This window comes from Salvelinus sp. IW2-2015, linkage group LG18, assembly GCF_002910315.2.
Source record: "Salvelinus sp. IW2-2015 linkage group LG18, ASM291031v2, whole genome shotgun sequence".
NCBI classification, from domain to species: domain Eukaryota; kingdom Metazoa; phylum Chordata; class Actinopteri; order Salmoniformes; family Salmonidae; genus Salvelinus; species Salvelinus sp. IW2-2015.
In genome coordinates, this window is record NC_036858.1 from 60170571 (window position 1) to 60181531 (window position 10961).

At 40.6% G+C, this 10961-nt stretch overlaps 1 protein-coding gene and 1 pseudogene across 1 annotated transcript; one reads left to right on the forward strand and one right to left on the reverse strand.

Annotated features, from left to right (window-relative positions):
• LOC139029205 (glycine N-acyltransferase-like protein 3) overlaps positions 1-972 on the forward strand; it is a 10873-nt pseudogene extending 9901 nt beyond the window's left edge.
• Positions 973-2762: 1790 nt separating this feature from the next.
• Positions 2763-5953, reverse strand: LOC111978541 (cystatin-like). The gene is given in 4 exon segments (XM_024008650.2): positions 2763-3392; positions 3956-4066; positions 5656-5777; positions 5780-5953. Coding segments are annotated over 4 exon segments (396 nt in total). The 5' UTR covers positions 5862-5953; the 3' UTR covers positions 2763-3311.
• Between the last annotated feature and the right edge of the window lie 5008 nt (positions 5954-10961).

A 10961-nucleotide genomic window follows, 5' to 3' on the forward strand; every position in this document is an offset into this window, starting at 1 on the left:
ATTAAAAATCCTACAATGTGATTTTCTGGATTTTTTTTCTCATTTTGTCTGTCATAGTTGAAGTGTACCTATGATGAAAATTACAGGCCTCTCTCATCTTTTTAAGTGGGAGAACTTGCACAATTGGTGGCTGACTAAATACTTTTTTGCCCCACTGTACATGCTTGGCTACCACCTTTRAACATTGGCCGCCAGGATTAGCTATTTGTAACTATTCTCTTAATAATTGCAGAACGGTGCAAGATAGAAACATGTTCATTATAGTTATACTGAGAGGTGATGTAACTAGATTCCTCCAGAAACATACAGGGCCTGTTTTTATTCACATTATATTGGAGTCAGATTGATGAATGTAGTTTATTATATTCAACATCATTTTCTTTTAACCATGTGTCTGTATCATCATATCCATTCTCTTTCCTCTACAGTGGCATTGAATTGAGGGTCTCCTCCCTGAACGAATCACACATTGACTTAGTTCGATGGGGAMGAGCAGGGCTACAGGAACATTAAACCCATCAGTCACTTACTTGCATTTCCCCAAATAATGGTTAAGGTTAGTACACCCCGGAGCATGTAACATCTACACAGGTCTCACCTGAACCGTACCAAGGGGTGCTTTATATGTTCCCCCTGGGAAACAATTACCAAAGCTGTGGTTCCTATCCTGCTCTAGSTATGTTGTCAATAGGAACAGAGGACAGGGCCTGGCCAAAGCCCTGGTCAGCAGCATGTCCAGGAGACTCTATTCTCAGGGCTTCCCAGTGTACTGCTTCGTTGAGGAGGAGAATACACTGTCCTACACTTCACCAACCTGGGCTTTACTGAGGACCCTCAATACAGGGCTGCAGGGTACCAGTTCAATTATTAGTGTTAGCCAGGGGCTGTTCGGTCATTGGGCTTCTCGATTATAAATGTGAATTGTAATCTACGCGAATAACCATATTTGTTACGCTATCCATGTCTATTCATGTTGGGACCAAATAAAACATGTTTATATTTGTTTTAATCAGAAGCCTATTCATTTCATAAAACGTGCTTTTTTGTTGTCCTGTCTACTTTTCTTGAATGGCAGGCTATGCAACCATGATTTAACCAACAAACATAAATTTTAATTGTATTGAGTCATGGACATGTCTGTAGTCTTGTATTAAGAAGCCAAGACAAGATCTATCTTAGTGACTTGCCAAGCAGAAGTCATCACTGACAGTTAACCAGTGGTGTAAAGTGCTTAATAAGTAAAAATACTTTTAAGTTCTGCTTAAGTAGTTTTTTGGGTATCAATACTTTACTATTTATATTTTTGACAACTTTACTTCACTACATTCCTAAACAAAATATGTAGTTTTTACTCCATACATTTTCCCTGAACCCAGAAGTATCCATTACATTTTGAATGCTTAGCAGGACAGGAAAATTGTCTAATTCACACACTTAATCAAGAGAACATCCCTGGTCTTCCCTTCTGCCTTGATCTGGCGAGCTCACTAAACACATGCATTGTTTGTAAATGTGTTGGATTGTGCCCCTGGCTATCTGTAATTAACACAAAATAGAAATGCTGTTGCGTTAATATAAGGAATTTGAAATGATTTCACTTTTGATACTTCAAATATATTTTATCAATTACATTTACTTTGATAGGTATATTAGGTATATTTAAAACGAAATACTTTCCTGATGTGGTGTTTTATTGGAGTCATTTTCTATTAAGGTATCTTTATCTTACTCAAGTATGACAAATGGGTACTTTTCCCACCAGTTAAACACATCAGTACGCCGCAGTTATTCAACACTGCTGTAGAGACTGGAATGAGAAAACGGTTCTCAAATGCTTCAACATTTTCCTGCAAATGTCAATTCACGAATATAACCTAGCCTGTACACAACCACTTGCTTAAACTAATTCTATAATATATTTAGCAATAAGGCCCCAGTGGGTGTATACCACAGCTAAGAGCTGTTTTTACGCACGACGCAATGAGGATTGCCTGGGTTCAGCCCTTAGCTGTGCTTTGTGCAGTTGGAATGTATTCAGACCAGACTTTTTCCACATTTTGTTACGTTACAGCCTTATTCTAAAATTGATTACACCCCCCCCCTCTCAATCATTACACAATACCCCATATTGGACAAGGCAAAAACAGGTTTAGACATTTTTGCAAAAAACATGAAAATATCATATTTACATAAGTATTCAGATCCTTTACTCAGTACTTTGTTGAAGCCCTTGGCAGCGATTACTGGCTCAAGTCTTCTTGGGTATGATGATCCAAGCTTGGCACACCTGTATTTAGGGAGCTTCTACCATTTTCTATGCAGATACACACAAGCTCTGCCAGGTTGGATGGTGATCGTTGCTGCACAGCTATTTCCAGGTCTCTCCAGAGATGTTCGATCTGGTTCAGATACTGTGTTGTGGTCTGTGCTTGGTCGTTGTGTTGAAGGTGAACCTGCCCCCCCCCGAGGCCCCCATACTGGCCCATTTTTTCTTCGAGGCCCCATTAGCCAGATAATGATAATTTTTCACAACATAAAAAAAGTTTGACAGGCCACTGCTAGAAAAAAGACCAGCCCATCTGTCTTATTACATTTATCTGTCACGTCCTGTTTTCTGTGGGYTCTGTGACTCATTGGGCGTGTGACTGGCAGTTGTATTTCTCAACTTTGGACACAGTCATGTGAAAAGAACACATCTAGAACTTACTTTGTAAAGGAGAGGTTTGGGCATATGGCAACAAAATAAAGCAAATAACCACATGTAAATGTTCCAAAATATTTCTTTATTTAGTTAACTGTTGCATCAAAAAAAATGTTTTACCCCCTTTTCTTCCCAATTTTCATGGTATCCAATCGCTAGTAATTACTATCTTGTCTCATCGCTACAACTCCCGTACGGGCTCAGGAGAGACGTACGGGAGTACGCACAGCGCGCCTCCAACCCGGAAGCCAGCCGCACCAATGTGTCGGAGGAAACACCGTGCACCTGGCCCCCTTGGTTAGCGMGCACCCAGAGACTCTGGTGGCACAGCTAGCGCTGCGATGCAGTGCCCTAGACCACTGCGCCACCCGGGAGGCCCCCTGTTGCATCATTTTAATACTACATTCTCAAGACAGCAATGTGTGCATTAAGTGCTTATATTAGTGTGGGGATACAATACGTTTGAAAATCTTTTATTAGTGGGATTCTAAGAATACATCCTAGACAAGGAGGTTGAACTGCATTGGTAAGACTAACAAATAACACTAGTACTAGATAATACTAGTTATTGGGTAGACTAGACATTGATTGAAGTTCTCTTCATTGGGTCTTAACTATTGCACTCGTTCTTGACCATCTGGATATCGCTCWGCCAGGGGCGGCTCCACACCTCRAAGGTGCACTTGTAGGGCTGAGGAGACAGAAAKCAACATGAGTTGGCATAGTAACACAACCTTTCAGCAAGCAGAACACTTGACAATGGACTTGTTCGACATTGCAGCCGACTGCCTGATCTACAAATCAACTTGCGTCATAAATAACTACTCATTATTTGTAGATCAGTCACAATTTACACACAATATATCAGTTTTTATGGTCTTGAACATGGCCAAAGGCTGCACACACAGCCTCAATTCGTAGGGCATGGACTGAATGAAGTGGATTTAACAAGTGACATCAGTTAGGGAACATAGCTTTCACCTGGTCAGTCTGTCATGGAAAGAGCAGGTGTTCTTAATMTTTTGTATACTCAGTGTATAGCAATAACAACTGAACTGAGCAATTTTAAGTAGTTTATCAACYGTTGTCTAAATTCTTAGTTACCAATGTGCTATGACTGTTTGCAACATGTTATAAARAATCTATGGACCAGTCATAAGCCGGACATATAGGAAGCTCTGATAACCGACTGGCACTTAGGCTGAGGACAAACCGATCTGGGAACAGGCTAGTCTAGGCCCTAGTGGTCCTTACCGCAGCCATCTGTGTGTCCTTGTGCACGGMGCAGACCTTCTCAACACCTCCCTTCCTGCATGGGGTCCTGGCCATCTGCACTGTGAAGATGTACTTCATCCCAGATACCACCTGTAGGCAAGAGGGTGGGTTACATAAACAATCTTTTTAATCATGGCCATCATTTTTTGGGATCATATCATTCACATATACAGAAATCACATCTGCTTTCAAAGCAATTTTGAAAGTTTTATTGATTGTCCACGTCATGTTAGATTAGGCCAGGGTGGCATTCTGTTTCTGCTCTTTTGCCAAATCCGGGCAGAACTGTAATGCAAAACACAGTACAGTAAAGCAKAAACAGATTGGCACTCTGACTATCTTAGGCTATGAGGTTAACTAACAGAGGTGATAAACAGCKTTTTGGCCTAATCCTAGATTGGTTCTTCTCCCTATCATGCACGGATGATAAATAATTGAACAGGAAAAAACAGAATCCAATCCATGATCCACCCCTTCCGCATTCTATGCTGTGTTCTCAAATCAGCGCAGATGCTCGCCTGGTTTAGAAATGAATAGTCCTCTGCATAATGGCAAATGTGCACTGATCCAGAGGGGTTGGGAAATTGCCATATAAACACAGACAATCATTGAGCTTTCAATGTGGTGGTACTCTTGTGTTAATCTGATGAACTTCCTGACAATAAGACCCATTCCCATTTTCAGTCATATAGCAGATGCTCTTATCCTTAGCGACTTAGTTCAATTACTAGGCTCATTTCACCTGAGGAATGAAACACGAGCAAACACAATAAGCATGGACAGGCGCCAGAGGTCTTTTGGGCGTCTATGTTTGGTTAAGATTTGGTCCTGCCTAGACTGGCCTTGTTTGTCCCAATCATAGACATCTATGTTTCACAGCACAGTACAGTACAGAAGAGCGCAGCACAGRACAGTAGAGAAAATGAGGTACAGTAGAATGTACCATATTGTACTCTACTGAATTAAACTATATTGTACTGTACTCTGAATAGTACTGTTCAAACTTGTGAAACAGCCTTGACGTCTATGATTCTTTCAGATTTGGTCTGGGCCGGACTGACCAAATTGGTACTTGTTTGTTGGCGACTTGTATTAGAATAATACGCAGCATGCCTTGTTCGTTTAAAAAAAACATTTAGGTCGTTCAGCTTATCCAGAACGACTTACAGTCAGTGCATTCAACTAAGGTAGATATACAAAAATATATCAGTCATAACAATAAACAGTTATATTATAACCGTTACTATGAATGTTATTGTAGTTGGTTTATTCTTTTGAACATCGCTGACATCTTTAAAGCTATTTTAAAAAGTTAACATAGTCCATGTGACAGATTGGGTGGAATGTATTTATATAATAAATATGGCATACATCCATAAAATGTTAAATGACGAGACAGAGACATTCATGCGAGTAACCAGCGTTGTTCTGTACATCACAACACACCCGGGTATCTCAAGCACCCCGGTATAAATACATGAGTTGCAGTAATGAACATTTACCAACAGATGGCATCACTGTGTCATCTTACACCCATAACACAAGACATCCATAAAAGACCCATTTTGAACATACATAAATGAGAAAATACGTATTTTCTACGTCATTTTGCTCACTGGGTAGACTACACAAACTCAAAATTATCTTGTCGTGAACTAATAAATGGAAAAGGATCTGACCTGTTTCTGTGCATTGACAACCTTGGACACCTGCCTGACAAACATGTCGTTTGTTTTCTTGTTGTGTTCGACCACCGCGAACTGCAGGGCGTCTCTCGTTCCTTGGTCGTTCATATTTGCTGCACGGGGCCTCCGATCAAACCGGCGCTCGCCACGGTAAAGGCCACCGCGAGCAAAGGAACGACGATCTTCCATTCCATGATCATTTTCCCGTTTTGATATATTTTTTAATCGTGACTCCAATCGTAACAAACAAACAAATCCTTGTCTCAGACGACTCTTATGCTGTTATATAAACACGGCGACGTCACTGTCTGCTTGCTGAGAGTGGGGCTTGATCTTGATTCCACCAATCACTTCACCCAAAACCTAAAGAGGAGGACCAAAGTTTCACGCATTAAAGTGCGTTTGTTTTGCAGAACGGCTCTTTAAAAAAATAAACCAGGCAAGTCAGTTAAGACAAATTCTTATTTACAATTACGGCTTAGGAACAGTGGGTTAACTGCCTTGTTCTGGGGCAGAATTACACATTTTTAGCTTGTCAGCTCGGGGATTTGATCTAGTAACCTTTCGGTTACTGTCTCAACACTTACCTGCCGACTGGCTTACCCAGTCTTGTTTGCCTGGTTGTACAGCGAAATACATAATTGAAAAATTCTATTATGAAATGTCACGAGACCCTGCTCACCAATGGATTTGTAAAAAAACGAAATTTCATATATGGCCCTGAAGCAAAATTTGATTTGATTTGCATATTCTTGGTACCATTTGAAAGGAAACACTTTGAAGTTTGTGGAAATGTGAAAGAGATGTAACCTCAAACTCATATTGTACAGATGAAGAATTTTGCAAGCGATATACAAATAAACTCAGCAAAAAAAAAGCGTCCTCTCACTGTCGACTGCGTTTATTTCAGCAAACTTACATGTGTAAATATTTGTATGAACATAACAAGATTCAACAACTGAGACATAAACTGAACAAGTTCCACAGCATGTGACTAAAATAAATTGAATAATGTGTCCCTGAACAAAGGGGGGAGTCAAAATCAAAAGTAACAGTCAGTATCTGGTATGGCCACCAACTGCATTAAGTACTGCAGTGCATCTCCCCTCATGGACTGCACCAGATGTGCCAATTCTTGCTGTGAGTGTCCCCACTCTTCCCCAAGGCACCTGCAAGTTCCAGGACATTTCTGGGGGAATGGCCCTAGCCCTCACCCTCCGTCCAACAGGTCCCAGACGTGCTCAATGGGATGAGATCCGGGCTCTTCACTGGCCATGGCAGAACACTGACACTCCTGTCTTGCAGGAAATCGTGCACAGAACGAGCCGTATGGCTGGTGGCATTGTCATGCTGGAGGGTCATGTCAGGATGAGCCTGCAGGAAGGTTATACATGAGGGAGGAGGATGCCTTCCTTGTAACGCATAGCGTTGGATTGCCTGCAATGACACAAGCTCAGTCCGATTGATGCTGTGACACACCGCCCCAGACATGACGGACCCTTCACCTCCAACTCAATCCCGCGCCAAAGTACAGGCCTCGGTGTAACACTCATTCCTTCGACGATAAATGCGAATCCGACCAGAGACAAAACCGTGACTCGTCAGTGAAGTGCACTTTTTGCCAGTCCTGTTGGTCCAGCGATGGTGGTTTGTGCCCCATAGGCAACGTTGTAGTCGGTGATGTCTGGTTAGGACCTGCCTTACACCAGGCCTACAAATCTCAGTCCAGCCTCTCTCACCCTATTGCGAACAATCTGAGCACTGATGGAGGGATTGTGCATTCCGGATGTAACTCGGCAAGTTGTTTGTTGCCATCCTGTTCCTGTCCGCAGGTGTGATGTTTCGGATGTACCGATCCTGTGCAGGTGTTGTTACACATGGTCTGCCCCTGCGAGGACAATCAGCTGTCCGTCCTGTCTCCCTGTAGTGCTGTCTTAGGCGTCTCGCGGTACGGATGTTGCAATTTATTGCCCTGGCCACATCTGCAGTCCTCATGCCTCCTTGCAGCATGCCTAAGGCAATTCACACAGATGACCAGGGACCCTGGGCATCTTTCTTTTGGTGTTTTTCAGAGTCAGTAGAAAGGCCTCTTTAGTGTCCTAAGTTTTCATAACTGTGACCTAATTTCATACCATCTGTAAGCTGTTAGTGTCTTAACGACCGTTCCACAGGTGCATGTTCATTAATTGTTTATGGTTCATTGAACAAGCATGGGAAACAGTGTTTAAACCCTTTACAATGAAGAGCTGTGAAATTATTTGGATTTTTACGAATTATCTTTGAAAGACACGCGTCCTGAAATAGGGATGCTTTCTTTTTTGCTGAGTTTAGGAGAATATAACACAATAGATCTGGTAAAAGATAAATACGAAGAAAAAACAACCCTTCTTTTTTGTACCATCATCTTTGAAATGCAAGAGAAAGGCCTAATGTATTATTCCAGCCCCAGCTACAATTTAGACTTTGGCCACTAGATGGCAGCAGTGTATCTGCAAAGTTTTAGACTGATCCAATGAACCATTCTATTTCGTTAAAAATGGTANAGTGCTGAGTACAAACTTAAACATGAACTCACTCGTAGAAACAGCAGCTCTCTGTTGTATTCGTTGAGAGTCTCTATCTAGTCATGGTTTTATACGTTTTGATATCTCACAGTATCAACTTTGCTTTAGATTTCTTTTACGCCTGCTATGTTACTGCAGACATGGTAATCTGAGCCGTTCGATTGGCCAGTGATAGGCCTATAGTGTATTTGATTTGCTCTCCGGACCTGCCGGGAAGGCAGAGTTTGTACCTTCAGACACATGAAATGGGAACACTTTGCCTACCCGGCGCACAGGGCAGCTGAATCGGGTGCACCTACAGCCAACAGCGTGATAATAAATATATAAAAATAGGAACGCAAGGCTTTATCGTTGTTTTTTTATACAGAAATGTTTGTAGATCGACTAAGAATGCCTTGGAGATCAACCAGTTGATTGCAATCAACCGGTTGGTGACCACTGCCCTATAGAGTACCACAGTATGAGTCATAGTACCCATAAAACCTAGCAGTCAAACAATTTAATAGTTTTTCCACCTTAAATTTTTCCATAGGGGATTTTAAAAACACAAAATAAGGGCTGTGTTTCGTGTCGGCTTACCCTGGTGTGACGTTTTGATAACTGTGTAAATCTCTCTAGGACAAGGTGATTTTTATCAATATATTCACTTGTATTTACCCCTAAAAAATTTAATTCTAATTAGCTGCAAATGCGCTATCATAAAGAACTACAAATGCCATGATGATATGGACGAGACTGACGAATTGAGGCAAAGGTAAGAATCTCTGGATTAACTATCTAATGTTAGCTAAATTTAGTGATGAATAAATTGGCAACATTTCTTTAAATTGAATATTCTTTGAAATGTCTTGTGCAAGTTTTCAATTGACACAATAGCTGTTAGCAAAGATGTCAGCTAGAGATGACGTGCAGGAGCTTGCAGGGATTTGTAGTCTTGCATAATGTCTACTTTGATGTTAATGAGTGTTTTTTCAAATCAGAGTAAATAGAGCCGAATATATTGTTAAAAGTCCCCTTGTCCGGGAGAGATTTACACGGTTATCAAAACGTCACGCTAGGGTAAGCCTACACAAAACACAGCCCCTATTTTAAGTGTTTCTAAAATTCCCTATGGGAAAAATGAATGATGGAAAACGATTGGAACCATTTCACTGTTTGATCGTTAGGTTTCATGGGTATTATAGACTTAGGCCGTGGGGCTCTATACAATTCAAGTTTTAAAATATTTAGATACAGTATTATAATATATTTTTCAAACCACTAACACAATTATCCAATGGTGATTCATTTATATTTTTATTTGCGAGGAATTTCTCATTTTACAAACAATTTTGTTATCATTAGAAATGTACACTGAAGACATTTGACACTTACAGCTCAAATAACTCCTTAATTTAATGTTTGCAACACCAAATATTAATGGGTCCAAAAAAGAAGGGTAAGAGTTAAGTAATTTAATATTATAGTTATACAATTATTGGGCGTCAGGTAGCCTAAGTGGTTAGAGCGTTGGACTAGTAAACCGAAAGGTGCAAGTTTGAATCCCGAGGCTTGACAAGGTAAAAATCTGTTCTTCTGCCCCTGAACAAGCAGTTTTTCCTAGGCCGTCACTTGAAAATTAAGAATTTGTTCTAACTGACTTCCTAGTTAAATTAAATTATGTTAAATAATGGCCTTTACACATCTCGGTCTTTTGAACCCATAGTATATAAAATAATGATAACTAAATAAGCCTACACTATGATTATCGGCATTATTAATAGCTTTACGGATTAGTGGCTGTTTATACATTTCTATTTACGGGTATTCAATCTTACCTATGACACGATCATCAAACTAGATTCAGCCGCGGGCCGACTTTTTCTTGAGCGATGGTCAGGAGGCCGAGGACATAATTACAAATATTGTAGACTGGCAAATTGACTGCCAAGAAAGGCCTAAACAGATATATTTGGCTAAAACTTAAGCAATTCCAAACTTTTGCTTACATTTGTATAACTCACATATATCTCTGTATTAATTGCGTGGGAATTAATTTGAACAGATTACTAAATTAAAATACTTGGATCATTGGAATGCTGTGTTTTGACAGTCTTTTCTGTCCCAAAAAATAATAAAGTCACCCATGCGCCCCAGTTTGAGGAACCCTGCCCCTACAAAGGTATGGAAGCCTGCTAGGTTTTAACCTGATAATTAATTTGCAATCACCTGTGTCTCAGGCCTAAATCAGCCCCTGATAAGGAACAATGAAAATCGCACAAGGCAGTGGAAACTGCATCGAGGTCCGAGTTGAGTTTGAGGAATAAACATTATGACAGGCATGCTAATGCAACCTTACCTGGTGACCTTTAACCTTTTCTGTAGGTTTTCGCTCCAACCCCAGGTTGCAACTAAACCTGATTAAATTTTTAATCAACAACCAGTTTATTTCTAATCCGGTGTGCGAGATTAGGATGCAGTGAAAAACCTGCAGGATGATAGACTCCAAGAAACAGTTGAAGAGCCCTGCCTAGACTTAAGATTTTAATTTGCTCTGTGCTTGTTTATATAGCCTACAATAAACCTTCATCATGGACAACAATACCACACAGGTTGAGAGTTTGGTAGAGAAATCAAATCTTGTCGCATAAACATATTTAGTAGATGTTATGCGGTGTCGCGAAAATGCTTGTGTCGCTAATTCCAACCAGTGCGATAATATTTAAGGATAGTGGCTGAGAAGCTGGTGTTAGAAGG